The sequence below is a fragment of the Calonectris borealis genome, chromosome 6, assembly GCF_964195595.1.
Source record: "Calonectris borealis chromosome 6, bCalBor7.hap1.2, whole genome shotgun sequence".
Taxonomy (NCBI): domain Eukaryota; kingdom Metazoa; phylum Chordata; class Aves; order Procellariiformes; family Procellariidae; genus Calonectris; species Calonectris borealis.
The window spans coordinates 27,827,828-27,846,796 of record NC_134317.1 but is presented as its reverse complement, the minus strand read 5'-3'; the positions used below and the strand labels follow the sequence as shown (position 1 = coordinate 27,846,796).

At 41.8% G+C, this 18,969-nt stretch overlaps 1 protein-coding gene across 3 annotated transcripts in view; it reads right to left on the bottom strand.

Annotated features, from left to right (window-relative positions):
• ITPRID2 (ITPR interacting domain containing 2) overlaps positions 1-18,969 on the bottom strand; it is a 42,427-nt gene that overhangs the window by 3,789 nt on the left and 19,669 nt on the right. For all 3 annotated transcript variants that reach the window (XM_075153369.1, XM_075153370.1, XM_075153372.1), the window contains 7 exons: positions 14,272-14,363; positions 9,359-10,585; positions 7,017-7,097; positions 6,497-6,624; positions 5,310-5,460; positions 4,095-4,160; positions 2,997-3,410 (listed from right to left, as the gene is read on the bottom strand). In XM_075153369.1, coding sequence (XP_075009470.1) covers positions 2,997-3,410; positions 4,095-4,160; positions 5,310-5,460; positions 6,497-6,624; positions 7,017-7,097; positions 9,359-10,585; positions 14,272-14,363 — 2,159 coding nt within the window. The remainder of the gene's footprint in view (positions 1-2,996; positions 3,411-4,094; positions 4,161-5,309; positions 5,461-6,496; positions 6,625-7,016; positions 7,098-9,358; positions 10,586-14,271; positions 14,364-18,969) is intronic.

Here is an 18,969-nt window from a genome sequence, read left to right as displayed (position 1 = left end):
TTTGGCGTTTTAACATTTCACATTGTTGAATGCTTTTCCGTGGGAGTTAGTCCATTAACACTAAAAGTTAACACCACAGGTTTTTTTAATGCCAGCAAATAGTTACAGGTCAAAGCTCACATGCATTACAACCCACCCAGGCATATTCTGAAACACTGCCTGACTTTTCTTTCCCCAACACGAGGTCACGCAGCTACAGAGAATGGGAGGAATAAGCAAGGGTTTAACATTTGTGAGTGCATACTTCAAGAATGCATCCTACCAGATTTCTTTCTTTTGACAACAAAATCAGAATTCCTTTGCTAACAACAGGGTTACTTAAGGAAGACACATTTCAATTATTGCTCTGTTTTAGCTCTTATGAAATACAAAAGATTTTCCTGACCAGTATTTAGTACCATATTCTGGCTCTGCAAAAACTACCAGGTGCTTCAAGCCAATGCATATTCATTCTGACCTGCAAAACTTCTCATGCTGAGAATCAGAGCCAATCCAAAACAGGCTGCCAATGAAGTTAAACTGAGGGACAATCTCTCTGTGTGCTCAAACATTTACGAAATGAGTCAAGCTCAGTTATTTGCTGACTACTCATCTTTGAATAGTAGCCTCTCAGTTCAGTGTGGATTCTTTCAGCATTACAATGTCCTCAGTGCCACACAACCCAAAGAACAATCTCTGTGCAAAGAGTACACATCTTTATTTGCTATCAATTAATGAAGTTAAAGAGGTACTTTCACACAGGCTAACCTCAGAGAAAATATTGACTGAAATAATGCTGTACTTTGACTCCAGCTCCCTTTATTGTCTCTGCTGCTTTTACAGTACGTTTGAATTACAGCTCTCTCCTTCCTCTCTCAGTTTCTCCTTTAGCAACCCCCCACCATGACACCACTCCTCTGACATGCAGGTTGTTACAGAAGGGCTGGATACAAATGCAACGTCCTGGTTTCACTTCAGAATTGGCAGCAAAGTGCAAAGCGTGATAAATATCTCATGTGCAAGTCTTCTCTGAGCATTAGGCAAGGAACCCCTTTAAAAAGGCATGAAAGGAAGAAAATAGACCAGGAGAGAGAATTTGGGAAGTCTGGGAGTACTTTATGACATCTCCAAAACAAGGCCTTTCCCAAGACTCCTTCCAACTTTACGCTAGCTACTTTAGAGAAGATGGCAGCAGGAGGGTGACAGAGAGGGGAAAGACATTCAAAAATTGAATGCTTGCACCCCTGCCTCATTCATTCCTTTGCTTTCAAAGTAGAGGTGTAAAGTTGTAGCATCACAAGCTCCACTGTTAAGATCAGTGAGGGCCAGAAGGTGTTCAGCTCCTAATCCTGAGCGCAGTAATGATGAGGTCGTTGGTCTGGTGGTACCTCACCATGAGCTGACTGCGGTACCCTTCCTTCCACAGGATAATGCCACTTTACCTAACTCATCCCGCTGACTCTAATGGGGCTACTGATGGGGCGAAACACTGTTCAGCATCCTGAGGTTACTTATGAAAGCCGGTCTCCATTCCACCCCACTGCCAAACTTCATCCTCTTTTAACACCAGCAGTTCACTGACGGTTAATTCTTGTGGCTATGCATCATTCTTTGCACTCTCAGCTCTGGTTATTTATGGAGTTACCCAAAGGTAAACAAAGTAAATACCTTCATATGCTTCCAGCCATCATCTTCTATAAGAACACTCCTTAGTAATGCTCTACTGCTTCACAAATCTCACTGGGCAAGTGTAAAGTGCCTACGCACAGCAAAGCCCACAGTGAGTCAGCCAAGAAAACACCCCCACTTTGCAGGGACAGACACAGCAGAGTCTTGCGGTCAGATGATGAGTAAAAGGATAGCTTATGGTCCAGTACACTCTGCCTCTTTCTGCACTGAGAGAAGAGGGGTGAAGGTGTGGCAAAAGATTCCTCTGGGATCACAGCTCCTGTTTTATCATGAGATGAGTGGCCTGCCTCTCATCTGTTTTAAAGACAAAGCTAAGGCAAAGCTGGTTCCAGTTATTCACAGCCTCAAGGCAAGCAGACCTGGACGGTACCGCAGTGTTACTGCTGGCCTGTTGTACATTCCTGAGCATGACTCCTCTCCTGGCCTTGCGAGTGGTTTATGGCAGAGCCATACAAAAGCTTCAAAGGACGAGATAAAGGCTAAGCATCCGACGACCCTCAGCTAAAGGCTAAGTGGTCCCTCTCCAGTGAAGGAGAGGGAATAAAACCCACAGGTTCTCAATCCCCATTTCTGTATTCACAGCAGAGAGCTCACTGCACTTTCTCACAGGCACTGCTTTTGAGAACAAGAAGTTTCTTTTGCTTCCTTTTCCCACTATACTACTTGCCATAAGGCTTTCTGTCATGCCACTGACAAACAAAACATGCAGTTTTAGTCCTGTTTTTCAACCTGGCCCACAGGAAAAATAACCAAGCACCTTTCACTTTCATTGACTGCCAATAAAACTAGTCCAACAGCATTGGTCCAACATCAGTCTTAAAGTCTGAAATAACTTCTCATCTGACTTCAGCTTCTTCACTTACACTCCTACAGTCCTTAGTGGTTTGGGGTAGAGGGACCGGGAAAGTATTTTTAAATTTTACTATGGAGTTGTTTCAGAAACAGTATTCCATCAATCAAATTAACTCCAACCTGGCATTTTAGCAAGAAAACATGACAGAGAAATTTTCACTTGGGAATCTGAAATACTGCTGCTTAACCAAATAGTAGAGATGGCAAATTCTTTCTCACCCAGACTTACAGTAGCTACTAATTTACCTGCTAACCACTATCACTGAAAAAAAGTCTACTGCTTTGCACAAGAATACAACAGTGGCTTGAACATCTAGTGACGAGCTCTGAACCTTCACAAACAGTACAGTAACAGTATGGCGCCTTGGCTTGAGAGGGAAGAGAAAACCCCAGTGGCCAAGAGTTACAGATAGCCTGTCTTTAAGTTTCAGTAAACACTGTTCAAACATCCTAGATCTCAGCCCCTCCCTCCTCACCTCCCGTATGACTTGCTGCAGCTCCTCCTGCTCCACGCTTTTGTGGATTTCATCAACCGAAGGCGCAAGAGGGACTTTTTCAAGTTTGTGGTCCACCTCTGCCTTGGAGTCTGCAAACTCCTCGGAGCTTTCTACCTGCTGTGCAGCGCCTGCTCTCACCGGCGGAGTTGGTGTTAAGGCAACAGAGGCTCGGTATAACTTCTTGCTTTGACTCTTAGACTTTCCTGTTAGTTCAGAGGATCCAACACCAGCTTTTCTACCTGCATGACCGGAGCATACTGAAGAGGAATCAGAGTTTCCATGGGAGAATATGGACTCTGTACCCTCTGCTGGGAGAGTTTCCAGTCCAAGATCTCCCAGTCCTAAACCCAGTTCAGACTTCAGAAATGACTGCTCTCGAATAAGTTCGGAGACCTAAGGATTCAGAAAAGAAACAGCCCTGAATAAGCATATAAAAAAGTCACATATAGACACAACTATGCTTTCTTGTTATTTATTCAATCACTTACTCATTCCCTCCATGTAACAAATACAGCTATAAAATAAATATATGCTTTGCCTTTATGACTGCAACAAAGAGGATCATAAAAAGGAATGGGCTTTTTTGAAAGCCAACATAAATACAAATTGTGGCAGTTCCCCAAGCCACTGACTTTTGCAATACGGATGCATCCTGCCAGAGCCATTGACAGAGACACACGTAAAGGCTTGATTTTGTTTTTCTTTGCTAAAACAATTCAAGTTTGTTCTTTCCTTTCTGCAGTCTTTGAACTACTTGTTTTCAGTAGCATAAAATGCACAGAAAAATAAGAAATAATTTTCGCTAGAAAACTCACCATGTAGTCATTAGTCATTAGTCAAATGCAAACAACATCTCACTTCTACATACTCCTCTTAAAACCAAACAAGACTTCACAGCTTCTTACACCTATGGTTAACTTTGCTTATGGGAAAATGCAGCTGTTCCCAACAGAACTACTCAAGTGAGTAAAGTATTTCCAAGATTATGTGTAAAATGAATCTCCTGCAACCTTTTTTAAGAAATCCCTTCCTGGTTCTTTTTCTTAGCAAAACATATAGCACACAACAATTACTTACTGGTTCAATGACATTCAGTGGAGAAGGGCATGATAGATTATCAGCACTTCTGCTTCCATATATACCCTGAAAAATTAAGTCAAGTTAATGCATTGAGGATTTTTTTGGAGCTGTCAGAAGCTAATATATAAACATGCTGTGTCTCAGACAACTTTCTGTAAAAGGAGAAACTTGAAAACAGGAAGCAAAGCTGGTTGGAGAAAGTTTATTTCAGTCATTTTTAAAGCTGGCCCTCTTCTATAAAAGGATTTACAAATAAAAAGATATTTATATGGTTCAAAGAATGCAAGTTTGGCTTGGGATCACAGTAATACCATATTTTCCTGTTCTTGGGTTTCAATTTTTTTCCCATGACAAAATACTGAAGAGGAAGATGTGGCCTGTGCCTGTACTGCTTCTACAGAAAAGAATTGGCTAAGGAAGAGGAATGAAACCCAGGAAGAACATATGATACTTTTCATCTGTGCCTCTCTTGTTTGGCTGATGACAGAATTGCAGCAGAAGAAAGAGGAACAGTCTTCCGCTGAGTGAAAACGAAGAGAAAGTATATCGCCATGCACCAATGAACATATGCAAGTGTCTTTTTTATCCCCCCTCTTGTGCTTCTGGGGAGTGTCTGTGGGAACAGAGCTTCTCCCACTGTTTGGCCGGGAGCCACATGTTCATCTGAAGGAGCTACAAAAGGCAATGGAGTTAAAAACTGAAGATCACAACTGGATTTTCCTCGGTTTTTTGTTCCATGGATTGGCAGAGCTAGAGGGGAAGCACACCTCATTTCTTGGGAGGGAAACACTGTGCATTTCTCATCTCTCCGCCCTCATTTCACAAGTAAGAAAATCAGTGTAGGGAAACTCCAGAAAGACCATCACCATCCCCCAAGGATTTTAGACATGAGCACTACCTACCAAAACTGTGAGAATTCAGGGTCGTGACAAGGAAAAAGGAGAAAGCACTGACGGAAGAGGTCTGAAATCTCAGATCTAAAACCCCAGAAGATATGTATTGATACGTATTAATACCAAGAAAGTCCCTCTATTCACACACTTTTTCCCCAAGATGAAACCCTGACCGAAAATAATAAAATATGACCCCTGATAATATACTCAGCATCATTAGATTCCCCAGATATCATCCCACTGTAAGAGTTGTAACAGCTATGAGTTATTAACATTACACTGAGAAAACATATAATGTTGTTGCAAAAGTAATACTTACTACGTGTGTCTGAGGTCTGTAAGGTGAAGACATGTGCAGACTTCTCAGCTGGTCTTCCAAAGCAAGCAGACGTTCTTCTAACTGCATCTCTAACTCCTGTAGCTCCATGCGGACGGACTTTCTCAAGCTCTGTAGCTGATCAGCTTCGTATCTATACCAAGTCCATCACAAAAAGAACAAGGGCATTCACTGCACTCAGCTGCACACCACAAAGGGGGAACTGAGCAGGACAGTCCCATCGGTAAAGAACTTCATACAAGGGAATTCAAAGTGGAACACAGAAAATTCCTCTTTCATGGAAAAATTAGCTGAATGCCTAGATGGAACAAAAGACTTTCTCCATTCATAGAAAATATATATCACTTCATGGAGAAAACTAAACAACATAGAGTGTTACAGAACATTCTCCAAAAATTTTAACTTTAAATCCTTAAATATATGCAAGCAGAAGAAAAATATATCTAATTAAATCCAATTTAAAACCAGTAACAACAAAAATCACAGAGCAATGTAGTAATCGCATATTACTTCTCCTGCATGGTCCTAGACTCCCCAGCAGTCACAGCTACATTTTGGCCAGAACACCATTGTCTAAGAAGGCCAACTGATTTCAAACATGTTTTAAAGTGATTAGTCAAGAGCTGACTCAGGTAAAGTAAATATATAAGCAGTTTTGAAAATTGTTCCAGATCAGCTGCTGCTGCAACTCATGGTGAGCACAAACACAGAGAGCCAGAATATGAATGCCACCTGTGGCCTGCCGAGTGGCCACTGTAAGTTGGAAAAGCATCTGAATACTTCAGTGTTCATTCTTTATTCACATCCTCAAAGACTGGGGAGGGAGGAATCTAAGCAGAAAATCTTTAAGACTTCCCCCCCGCCAATATCCTATGTTCACGTATCCTATGATAAAAGTCCTTAAAATCCATAGCTGTAAAATCACTTTGGAGAAAGGATGAAGAAAAAAAATCATCAATTAATGAGAAATAGGGATTAGAAGAAACAAAAAGGAAAAAATTCTAGAATGAAGACGTGTAAAGAAGAGAGTAAACAAGTTTTTAGCAAAAACTCGGCTCCAACCCTGTTCAAATTGAAACTAATAGATTTTTTGCTCTGATTTCAGGGGCAGCGACAGATTTCCTGAAGTGCCAGATTATTTTCACTCTTTTTTCAAAAGATCATTTTACCTTTCCTCTTCTGTCATGTGCTGATAAACTGTTGTCTGTTGACGTAACATAGTCAATTCCAAATCCATCATTTGGGTTCTGAATAAGTTTAGATTCCGCCTTACCACTTGTAGCTCCTGGAAAGTATTCTGGGAAAAAAAAAAAAAAAGAAAATAATAATGTGTTACATGGAAAAATTGAATTAAAATAAGTCTGGATCCTCTAACCACATTTGCCCAGATGTGCACTTTGAGTCAAGCAGAACCTCAGCAACTTCAGTATACTACAGAGGCTGCATATTGTCAACTCACACTAATTCAAGAAAACAACATTTTTAGATGTATCATACAAGCAAACATGAAAGGATTTCCATGTATTTAGATTAATTCCTTTTAACATTATTTGCAGGATGGAGTCATCTGTTATCTCTTGAGAGCAAAGATAGGGAACTGCCCAAAGTTAGCACAATCTGTGGCACATTTAGGATGTTTCTCTGTGTTTTAATTTGACTAAGTACCACTGTGTGAACCGGGTCACTTACTTCGTAGAGAGGTAGAATGGATGATCGCTGAGTAGTGTAACCGGTGGCCGCTGAAAGATCCTGACCCCTCATCACCGGGTACTAGGGAAGAAACAAGCAATTTGAAATGGGAATGTCAGCAATCCCCTTTATGAACTCATCTTCCCAAACGCACAGATACTCCGACAGCAGCCACTGTTAAAACACAACCTTGCTAGCATTGCAATTTCTGCTATCTATGTAAATATTGTATCAGGAAAAGGAAACCTTACGAAATGGCAGCGCCAGCTCTTAACTGAAGCATGTGCACCAAAGCTCTATAATGCAAACGGGCTGCAGGTGAAAAACCAAATTAATCCTGCCTGACATAGTAAGTAGGAATAAAAGCTAAGTTTTTCTGCAGCAGGCATGTTATGCCTGAAAACTCAGTAGTCTGAATTGTCTTAGCTAATGATAAAAAGAACAACTTGGAAAACAGAACTGAGCAAATTAAAGTGTGCCACTTTCAAATCATGATTATAGTCACATTTGTTCTGGTTTTGCTCAGTTCTTAGTTTGGGTTTTTTCTTGATTTTGGTTTTTAATCTCACTACATTGCCTACATCCAAAGACCCCTGCGTGCTAATGATCTCTCAAGAAAACAAGGGTGTTGAAGAATTTCTATTTGCATGTTGCATCAACACATGGAGCAACCAGATAAAATTCAGGGGCTGTTACATGTAGAGACATGGCACAACAACGAACAGTGGAAACAGCAAAAACATTCACCGTTTCAACCGTGAAAAAGACAGCTTGTCCAATGTAATTTTGAAAGAATTCAAAGGACTATTGACACGCCATGGAAAATTTGAAGCATGTCCATTCATCCAGAGGAGTTTTGCTCAAACATGATCACACCAAGGGGATGGTTTTTTTTTCCTCTCCCAGTTTTCTTTGTTCCCTGTTCTATCAGGAATTTATCCACTCCTCTTTATTCCTTCCTAAAATCAGAATCATATATTTGAAACATCTCAACTTTTTCTTTAGCAGCCGAGTATGCTGCGTGCCAAACTTTATCTTGGCTGTAGGAAAAAGCAGCACCAGGGAACTGTGTATTGTAAGCAAGATGTTTTCATACAAACCTCTGTAATGAGAGGCACCAAGCTCCCAAAATGGAACTAGTCTAGACCAATTACGCTGGAAGTAGAACAAGTGGGCTAGGAGATATTATTATCCCCTCCAATACTAATTTTTTTTTTTTAATTGAACCAGCTTGAGCATGAGTTCTGGACGTAATACAGACACTTCTTCTTCAGCAGGTTCAGTTAGCATGGTATAAGTGACAAAAGTGCTGTAGCACACTGTAACCTTACCCGCATCAAGGCTGCAATTGGTTCCCAAGAGGAAATTTTACAAAGAATGTTAAATTCTGCAAACGCTTACTCCCAGGTACACCATCCACTATGTTGAGCAATGGCTGACTTAAAACACCATTGCTCGCAGCTTTCCACTGCAGAGCTGTGTCCCAATACCCAAGCTTGCTCCAAGAAGCAAGGCCAGCTGATATAACCAAAGTCAGGATGGAGAAGCCTCTAACTTTTGACGTGGCAAAATAAAACAAAACAACAGGGGTCTAAAAAAGCCCACTACAGCCTACCATCTGGAATATGGTGCAGGCAGGAGCATGTTTGGTTTTGGGTAAAACCCACAGGAATTGTTTAAGTTCTAGAACTGAATAGTGTAAAGCAAGTGTGGCAGAAACTGGTAAAAAAAATGCGCTTGCATTTTAAAGCATTTCTTCTCTGAGTGATGAGATGGACAAAATTTCACACACTGTGACAAAACTAGTTCTTAATAAAAGATGGATGACTTCAGGATCATGTTGACTAGCTCCAGGTCAGCACGAAACAGCACAGAAATGTATATGGAACAGACATCACCACTGACATCATTAGTGAAGCCATGGGACTTGCAATGAAAAAAATAAATTTCTAGTTGGATGGGAAGTATGTCAAAGACAAGAGAGAGGTTAAAGGACTGTCAATATGTATTTTCAAATCTAAAGCTAATGACTATCACCTTAAAGTAATAGCTGATAAAGAGTATACTGTTCCTCCCTCTCACCCAAGAATATCCATAAAACTAAAGAAAGGAAAAAAAAAAAAAAAAATCAATCTGGGTCAACTGCAACAAGAAAAAACCAAACGCAAAAATAGTGGAGCACTGGAGAGATGATCATTTGCCACTTTAAACAGAATCTCCTAAGACAGTCACAACTCAAACTTGCACAAAATGTTGTTTTTTCCTGATCTGCTGCACTATGCAAAGGAATATTCAGATTCAGAAGCCTCTTTGCCCAAGGTAAAAATTTGGCTTCCTCTTACCTGTGAGAGGTTCTGCAGAGAGTTTCTGATGTCGTGTAGGACCCTGCGCAGCTGCATCTCCACGGTGGAGGGAGGGTTGATGGCATGAGGTCGATGAGGAAATCCAGCATGCCTTGGAGAGAAGGGACAGCTGAAGGGAGAAAGCAAGGCGCCGAAGGAAGAGCCGGAGATGCTTGGGACGCTGTGGGTGCTCAGCGTCCTCACGTGCTCGCAGAGCGGTCTGTCCTGCCACTCGGCGGGGAGGGAGTGGAGGGAGCACGTTGACTGGGACATGTGTGCCGGCGTGTGCAGCGGGCAGCTCTGTACCCTGGTGGGACTGGGCTCCTCGGACAGTCTGTTGGGCCCAGCCTGGGGCACTTCTTTTTTGGAGGACGAAGGCGCAATGAACAGCGTGGATTTGCACACCGGCTGGCTGGCAGCTGCCTCACCCTCACTTTTGTCATTCTCAGACGTTGGTTTCTCGTCTTCCTCCACACGTGTGTACTTGTAGGTGAAAGAAGGAGGACTGCAAAGAGTCTCTTTTCCTGGAGTTAATTGGACATTCACAGAGGACACCACTTTCACTGGATTCAGCAATGCAGTTGGGAGAGACTGAGACCGCCTTAGAGGATAGCCTGATTCAGCAAACCAGAGTCTCTGCTTCCTCAGGAGATCTTTTGACTTAAGCAGAGTGCGTCCGGCCCTGGAATCAGATCTGCTGACAATCCTCATCTCGGCTCTTTGCAAGGCGACGTGAACCCTGTCCACGGATGCCAGCGAGGAGCCACCACCTTCCAGAGACTCCACCGACTTGAGGATATGGTGCGTGTGGTACTGAGGAAACTCAAACACACTATCTTCCTCCAGCAGGTCCAATTTTTTTTGCTCACTGGAAATGTCTTCCTCTTTAGAGCTGACCTCTCCTTGGACTGTGTCTGATATATGAGATGACTTGCTTTCTCCTCCTTGATTTTGTTCAGTTTCATAGTCAATAGTTTTTCTGTCTTCACTCCTTCTGTTCTCAGAAGGTGCTCCTACCTTTCGTCTCTCTACTTGAGAGATAATATCCTCTTCATCATCATCATCGTCGTCATCATCATCATCATCATCTTCCTCCTCTTCAAACTTATTGAAACAGGGCAGTTCCTTGGCTATTGGTGTCTTCTGTTCCTCACTATGCGACGTCACGGTTGTCTCACTGTCACAGCTGTCAGCACTGCTTCCCATGCCCTGCAAAGACTCCTGAACCTAGGAAAGATACGAGCCAGCAAAGGGGTGAACATACTGGAGACTCAACTACTGCCTTCTCAGAGGTCAGGCTAAGACTCCAAGTCCATATTCATTAGGCATTGTGGTAGGGAGCAGAACGAACAATACAAAATGCAGTTAGCGTGCAAGAAAACAGTGAAGGAGAACAAAGAAACCATAGTATCAGCGAGATCAGAAGCACATTGAAGTATGGCACCAAAAGCAGACGGTTTAAAAAAATAAGAGCAAACTATTCATACATTTCTTTGATTTGACAATAAACTTTTTATTGCCAGAAGAATAGAAGTGGCAGCAGACTAAAAGAGTAAAAAGAATAAAATGCTAGTATTTTAGTAGCGATGACAAAGGGATAGCGGGGTGGAAGTACATGGCATCTTCCATATATAAAAGTTCACAGTCAGCACTGAAACGAATGGTTGTATTAGGGAATGCATACAGAGAGAAGTGAGGAGAACTGCAGGCTGTAGTAAAACTAGTGTCACAGGACAACACCAAGAATGGGAAAACCAGCCTGCCTATACACTCAGCCTGTTTTAAGTCACTGAATTGTCTGAGACTGGGAATCTCACATAAGGTTGCTAATCTCTACTGAAGACTGCATCCAGTACTATTACCCCCATCCTCCCTTTCTTTCTCCTAATACTTCTTCCCCTTTTCATTCTAAATCACAGCTTAAAACAAAGCACGTGTATGAGCAAGATGCTAATTTAATAGTGTTGTGGTTTAACCCTAGCCAGCAACTAAACACCACACAGCCGCTTGCTCATGCCCCCCTCTCCAGTGGGATGGGGGAGAGAATCGGGAGGGTAAAAGTGAGAAAACTCGTGAGCTGAGATGAAGACAGTTTAATAACTGAAAGAAAATAAAGTAAAATAGTAGTAATAATAACAATAATAATAATAGAATATACAAAGCAAGTGATGCACAATGCAATCACTCACCACCCACTGATGCCCAGCCAGTCCCTGAGCAGCGATCGCTGCCCCCTGGCCAACTCCCCCCAGTTCATATACTGAGCATGATGTCATATGGTATGGAATACCCCTTTGGCCAGTTTGGGTCAGCTCTCCTGGCTGTGCTCCCTCCCAGCTTCTTGTGCACCTGGCAGAGCATGGGAAGCTGAAAAGTCCTTGACTTAGTGTAAGCACTACTTAGCAACAACTAAAACATCAGTGTGTTATCAACATTATTCTCATACTACATCCAAAACACAGCACTATACCAGCTACTAGGAAGAAAATTAACTCCATCCCAGTCGATACCAGCACAAATAGGTAACAAATGGCAGGAAAAGCATCTATGAGAATGGTAAAAAAAGAGATCTGTGGACTACAAAGCATATTCCTTAGGCTGGCCTGATTGACTAGTATATTTAAAAGTGGACAAGACATTTTTATAAGAATATGTGGTATAAAGTACAGTCTTGGAAGTTCACCATAGTTGACGCATGAACTAGAAATTTAGAGAAGCTTTTCCCATCTCTAACTTCTGCAGTTCTCACTGCCATTAGGATACTATGAGTTTCTTCTAGAGAGATTACTTATGGTGTACGTCAGGCAACAGTTCCTTCTCCAACTGTCTAGAAGAAAATTTCAGACATGAAGGTCAACTTTATAAGTATGTGCTTAACATTGCAGTCACTGGCACAATCACAAATTAGTATGAAAGACTGTACAGGTTCAGATACTGTTCAAGTCAAAGGTATTAAAAGAACAAAAGATTGTAATGTCTAGGTGAAATTAGGTGTGCTACATGAGTGCGTATCTGTGTCGCTAATCCTCCATCACATCGTTCACTTCCAAGTCAGGCAAGCAAAACTTCAAGAACTTGGACGGAGAATTCTTCTCGCTTCTTTGGTAACATGAAACTCCCCTGCAGAATGTCCCATCTTAATGCCAAAATCTCCCTCAGAAATCTTTATTTGGGATGTCAGGGATGAAAGGCAATACGGTTCCAGTTTTTGAGTTTTCTCCTGAGTTGCAGAGGAATGCTATGGCTGCTAGAGTCAATTATTTAACAGTAGATGGCACTAACTTACCATACCTTTAAGAAACAATATACACCCCTCTGTATCCCCTTCATCTTCCTTTCACAGGTTCTCTTCACTAGCTGCCAAGTTCTGACCTCCCCTAGTCTCATCATTCACCCATGTTTTCTGAATTCAGCTCAGCACTTGGTCTGAATAAAGCAGTGAAGGTGGCAGAAGAGAGTCTAGTGACTCCATGGCACAAATCTCGTGCAGTCTCAATACATCTTTTCAAAACAGCATAATAGAAAGCAGAAAAATCTCATCCCTTTACAGCCAACAAAAATAAACTCCACCAGTCTTCCAGTGAAGGGGCACTTAGTTGCTACGTGCTTTTAATGGACTCTTAATCAGGTTGCAACCAATACAAAGATCAGCAACTCTAACCTGAGACTCCTTCTAACATGCCTGTCAACTTCAGTGTAGTCCCAGTTTAGTAAAGAGCAGAACCAGTATCTCGGACTATTGTGCTCATTACAGACACTCAGGCTCATGATTTCCTTTATTCACTCTCTTGCTCTTGGAAAGTGTAAGCTGATGTTTAAGGGAGACACAAAGACTAGCACTGTCTTGGCTTTCATTTTGGTACTCAGTTGAAAAACTACTAAACTGGAAAGCACAGAATACCGGTACCAAAATGGAAAAGCAGCGTTGATGGATGGGGAGGGTAGGAATCTCTTCCTAGTAAGTGCCAAGCAGCTTGAAAAATGTTTGGTGTGCCACAAGGGAAAGAACATACTGTAGCATTAAAAAAAGTTCAGCAGCTGCAAACCACAGAAATGAAATTACTGATGATACCCAGACTCCCATCTTTTTATTCCTCTGGACTGTGGTTTAGGTCCCAGACAGCTAACCGATGGCCTTGAGGCCAGGATCCAACTCAAGACTTTTCTCTGGCTGATTGACAGGCCAATCAAATCATTGCTATTACTGTGCGAATATTTTAGGAGAGGCAAGAGAACACCTCTCCTAAATATCAGGTACAATGCTGAGCAAATGTGTGTAACGAGCAGACACCTAAGCACCATGCTGGAACAAAAGCCTCCCCTAAGACATGCTGTCTCTGGTCAGTGTCACGGCAAGTTCTGGGACTGAGATCAAAGGAACTGGAACAAGAAAGAGCGTGGGAGCTTGAGATCGACTAGACATCGGTATACCTTCACAGTAAAGTTAGCATGAAATTGTTTTCACTTTCTGTCAGCTGCTAACTAAAAAAAAAATAGAAAAATATGCAAAAGAAAATGAGTGGGAAGGCAAAAATGATATAGGAAATGAATTGATCAGCAGAAAAGCTATATTCTTTCATTACCTTAATCTCTACCCACTGCAGTCATGAGAGGAATGGACTGCGATTCTGGAGCCTCAGTTGGTGAGAAAAGATACACCAGAAATGGCAAACAGGACATACTGAACTTAGAGTTTATTCCAGGCCCAAGTATACCCACATTATCCTACCAGAAAGGCTTTAAAATTTTAACACAGTTCTGTAAGGGATTCATCAGGTCCAGCTCTGAAAATGAGAAGTTTTATAGGATCTAGACTGATGGTCACAAAAGCAGTCAAACATCAACATCCCTCCCAGGGTTCCTACTGTCCCACAATAATCAGTAATATTTCAACCACAGCATGGGAACCTTACCTGAAGCTGATTAAATGGAGAACAATCTGTGGAGGAGTCCTCAGCAAAGCCACTGCTGTCAGAGTGCTGACTCGCGGTCCGTAACAACTGATCTGTTTAAAACAAGCAAAACCCAACCGTAATTACTTTACAAATCACAACCTTTCATGCCCAATCACATTCAATACATGCTTTCCTTTTACATCAAAGTAACACTAAGCGGATAACACAATTCCTTTTCAAATTCCACGTCGAACAATACAGAGAAACGGCTTGTTTGTTTCAAGCAAAACCTCTTCTCATGCAAAGCCCTACTTGTGAAACTTCAAGCAGTGGTGGAAGAGGAACCATCTTTCACATTTTTCTTTCCTGTACTGTGGAAAAAACCCTACTCTGCAGATGTTGCCACTGCTGGAGTTTTCCTTCCACAAAACTGAATCACTGGTTAATTCATATGCAGGCAGGGGAACAGCTGCTTTTGTATTGACACGTACAGATTCGCCACCCCTCCTGATCATGGAGATAAAGGAGATCACTCGTCTCCTGCCAGACTACACCACCCCATACACCCAGAAGAACAGCATCACATGAGCAGAGAGGACGACGCACAGGACTCGGAGAACTGCTAGAGATGGTCCTCCGATGGTTTAGCGGACAAATACAAAAGATCTCTGACACATCAATGGGCAATCTGCCAAAGCACATTCCCAGCGCTCATTTTATACACGAAAGATAAGATCCCTCTGCTTCTTCCTTTCTACTTAGATTAGGTAAGTGTTAAAATAGCCTAAAGAGACTCTAAAATCCTCAATGCTACCCAGGAGTCCTTTCCTCTGGTGCAAGCACTATAGCCACAAAGCTGCTTTTCAAGGAGATCTCAGCAAGCTCTGCAGTACAGTATTGCATGTATATTGTTCCCTACTAGACACAGGAGGCACTCACCAGATAATGGGGTTTACCTTACGGCACCATAAACATTTTGCTTAGCCAGACGGCAGCCTGGGCAACAACCGTATCTCACCTTTAGTTCTCCGCGGAAGTGTAAAAGCTTGGAGATGGGATGAGATCACAGCAGCCTCTTAGGCCCCAGACCCCTGCTGCCTCCTCCTCCTCACCCTGGGGCAAAAGCTCGCTGCTGTGTTCTCAGAGGCTCAACGCAGAATTTTGCCCCACATTCCTTCAACCGCTTAACTGTCATCATATAATTAATCCCAGTTCACAGCTCAATGCATTGGAATGCATTATGAAAACTGTTTTGAAACTGCTGGATATTCAGAACTAATTTTTTTTCGGTATTAATTTTGATGAACATTTCACTAACACAGAAATAAAAGCCTGCACAGGCCCAGAAGCTTGTGAACATCAGGAGAGGCAAACTGCCCATTAAACTTCTGTATCAGCGATTTCACACAGCTTTTAGGGAGTGCCTTTCAAATTGTGCTGCTGTTCTGTTATCATGGTAGCCACAATATCCTGCAATGAAAAACAACTTTTCTACCTCAGGACAGACATCTCCACCCAGCTCCCAGTAAAGACAATGGAAATTGTCTGGACTAGCTCTTATTAACTGCCCGATACAATTAATAATGGCTGAAAGAGCATGCCATGAACAGGTTGCCACTACAGCTGAGGCTGGTGGGAAGCTGCCACCTCCTCCAAAGTGAATAGTCACCTACTTTGGCCTCCTCTCTGTCTCTTTTCCTATTTGGTGAATTTTAATTTAAGAGGAAAAGGCACTACTGCTGAAAGCCTTAGCCACAGGGAGAGATTCCAACTAGATAAAGCAATTCACCATGTGCTGGCATCTGGTTTCATGAGCATGAAGTTTCTTACTGCTCAAGAAAAATATTGACCTGCCCTTCTATTTCCTTCTCAGTCAATATTTCCTTTTCAGCTATATTAGAAAAAAATTACATATATGTATATATGTCTCCTCAAATCAATTCTTGGCCTCCTTGGAGACACAGTACTGAAGTAAAAATCAGTGGGTTAGATAATTTTCTATAGCATTTTTATTTACGCACATGCTTTTACATCCTTACAGATATCGCCAGTCAACTGGTCAGTCTAGAGCAAAGGCACTCATACCTGCCTCATCGTCTTTATCCATGGCAAAAGACCAGCACAGTATGAACAGATTCAAACTGCCTTGTTTCCACCTGAGGAGACATCCCCTTAATACAGCCATCCCTTGCTTTCTGTGTTGCAGAGCTGCTAGAATTTTTTTGGAACGTTTTAAAGCAAATCAGAGAAGACATTTTTTTGTAAGTATGAGTAGTCGTCTTCTCCCACACCTTACCCTTGTCTCTTGCAAGTTCTCAGAGTTCTCCACTATACCACTATCATGTAAATGCAGTGAAAACTTTCAAAGAACAGGAATCTCTGCTACTTCAGTAGTGAAAAGACAAGGTTTGGCTCTGTAAAGACTAGTACATTGGGATATACTGATACATAATGGTATCCACCCTCCTTGTAAACTACTGATCCGGATGTACAACCTGCTCTACGGCATCTGGATGTCTCTCAGATTCAAGCAGACAAAGGGAAAGCATGAAAACATTTTTAAAAAAAGCTAGAGAGTTACATTCAGATCTTGATTAAAACATCCCCTGACAACGGAGAGTCTTAAGAGAAGGAGGCTGTGATGAGATATGGCTCCCTTCTCTTCACCTTGAATGCAGAAAACTCAGCACCAAAGGCTGGGTTGTATGGGCCCACCTGGGATCATCCCTTGCCCTGCGTACCCCCACTAAGGCAATTGTACCGTCTGCAAAAAGGTCACCGCACAATGCTGACCCTGCGGTCCAAAGGTATTATCAACGCTGTGTAGAGGAAATCTTCTGCGCTAGCAGGAGAAGGCCAGAGGCAGCATAATAAGGAAAGTGTGGGAAAAGGAACCAGCCAAGATGAACAAAACCAGAAGAAACAATCAAACTCATGTCCCAGTTAAACAGAGCACAAATGAAAATGCCCCTTGGATTATTGTTTTAAGCTGTATAAAAAAATCAAAATATTTTTAGGCACTGAATACACGCCAGAGAACTGTGAGTATTGAGAAATATATCAAATAAGCTGACAAAGTTCTAAACAAGAACAGATGATGAAGAAACAAGTCTGTAGTTTACAAAACATGAGAGCACAGATTTATCAGAGAATCACTATCAAATAATGGAATAATTCATCTACGGTAAAATAATATTCAGCTTCCAATAGACTGTCAGTCTCACCAATCCAAACAGTCCCATCAGGTACTTGTCTTACACTTTCTGCGTCACTCGACTGCGCACACAGAAGAGGAGGAGAAATACATGGAAACTGCCCGAGAAGCTTTAGTAACACCTATATTTCTTGTACCTGCAGTATTGGCAAAGCTCTAATCCACTTTGTATTTCATGAGATTATTAAGAAATTGACATTCCCAACTTAGCTATAAGGTATTCCATTACGGGATTAAATATCTGCTGCCCCTTTTTCCCATGTTGATCGCACTCTGCACCCCAGCACTGCCAAAACCAGCCCAGTAGGGAGCCCTCCTGCAGAAACTCTTCAGAGTCCCTGGGGATTTCCCAGCTTCTGGACAGATAAGCACAGACTTCCACAAATACTAAATCAGTTCCAAATGTTTTCTTCTCACTCCCCCATCTCCAATCTCCTGTGGAGCTGCACCCACAGAGAGCTATAAATACAGTAATATATTAAGGACAGGAAGTGCTGATGATGTGCTTTCTTCACTTTCAAGAACTAAACTTTCAAAATTAATCACTGCTTTTGACTATCAATGTCAGATGCCTTAAAAGAAACAGGTTTGCGGCTATTCAAAATTTTACAGAGCCACTGGTGTCAGCAACCAGACACTCACAAATTACAATGACTCCAGAATACTTTGTCCTCTATGCGTTGTACCTATATTCGTCTTGTTTGTGGGCATTTTTGGAATGGAAGGTGCTGCTGTACAAATATGTCAGGAAGAATTTTGTTTTCCAACTAACAAACCTTCCTTCCAGATAATTTCGTAATAAGTTTTTTTATAGTGGACATTTAGCAGCACTGTATGTTTACAGTGCAAAGCAACTGAAGCTTTTCATTCTTCTCTACCGCGCTCCTAAAAAAAACCCCATGCACAAAAATACATCTACATTTGAGGTTTGCGAAAACAAAGAACAGAATGCTGGTTTTGGGTACAATGGATAAACTAGTTCAGTTCAGTACCATTTGCAAAACATAACCTAAAAAGTACATCAAGTAGTCAATATGATACAGAATTCTTCCTATCCCCAAAAAGTGTTTAACAAAGACAGTACTATAGAAAAGCAATCATTTGCAAGCCACTTTGAAAATCTAAGCTTACCACTTACAAACAAAGCTAATCTGAAATGAGAAACATGCTTTAATGGAGAGTGTAAGCAGCAGCAGACTCAGTGTTGTTCAAGCACATTTTAAGTCTCCAGACTATTTCAGTAGGAAAGAGAATCTCTTTTTTTTTTTTTATTCAAGTACTCCACATCTTATTGTAGGCCCTCTTAAAATGGGCCCCTTACAAACTGTTGTAAATGTCAGCGAAAAACATCCACAGCCCTCTGTGTAGATGTGTAGATGTAAAATGACACTGCAAGGTTTGTAACAGTCTGTACCGAACAGCACTAACCCTGCTAATTGACACAGAAGTACCCCTACATGCGAAAAAAAAAGTACAGATGTATTCCTTCAGGGGAAGCATTC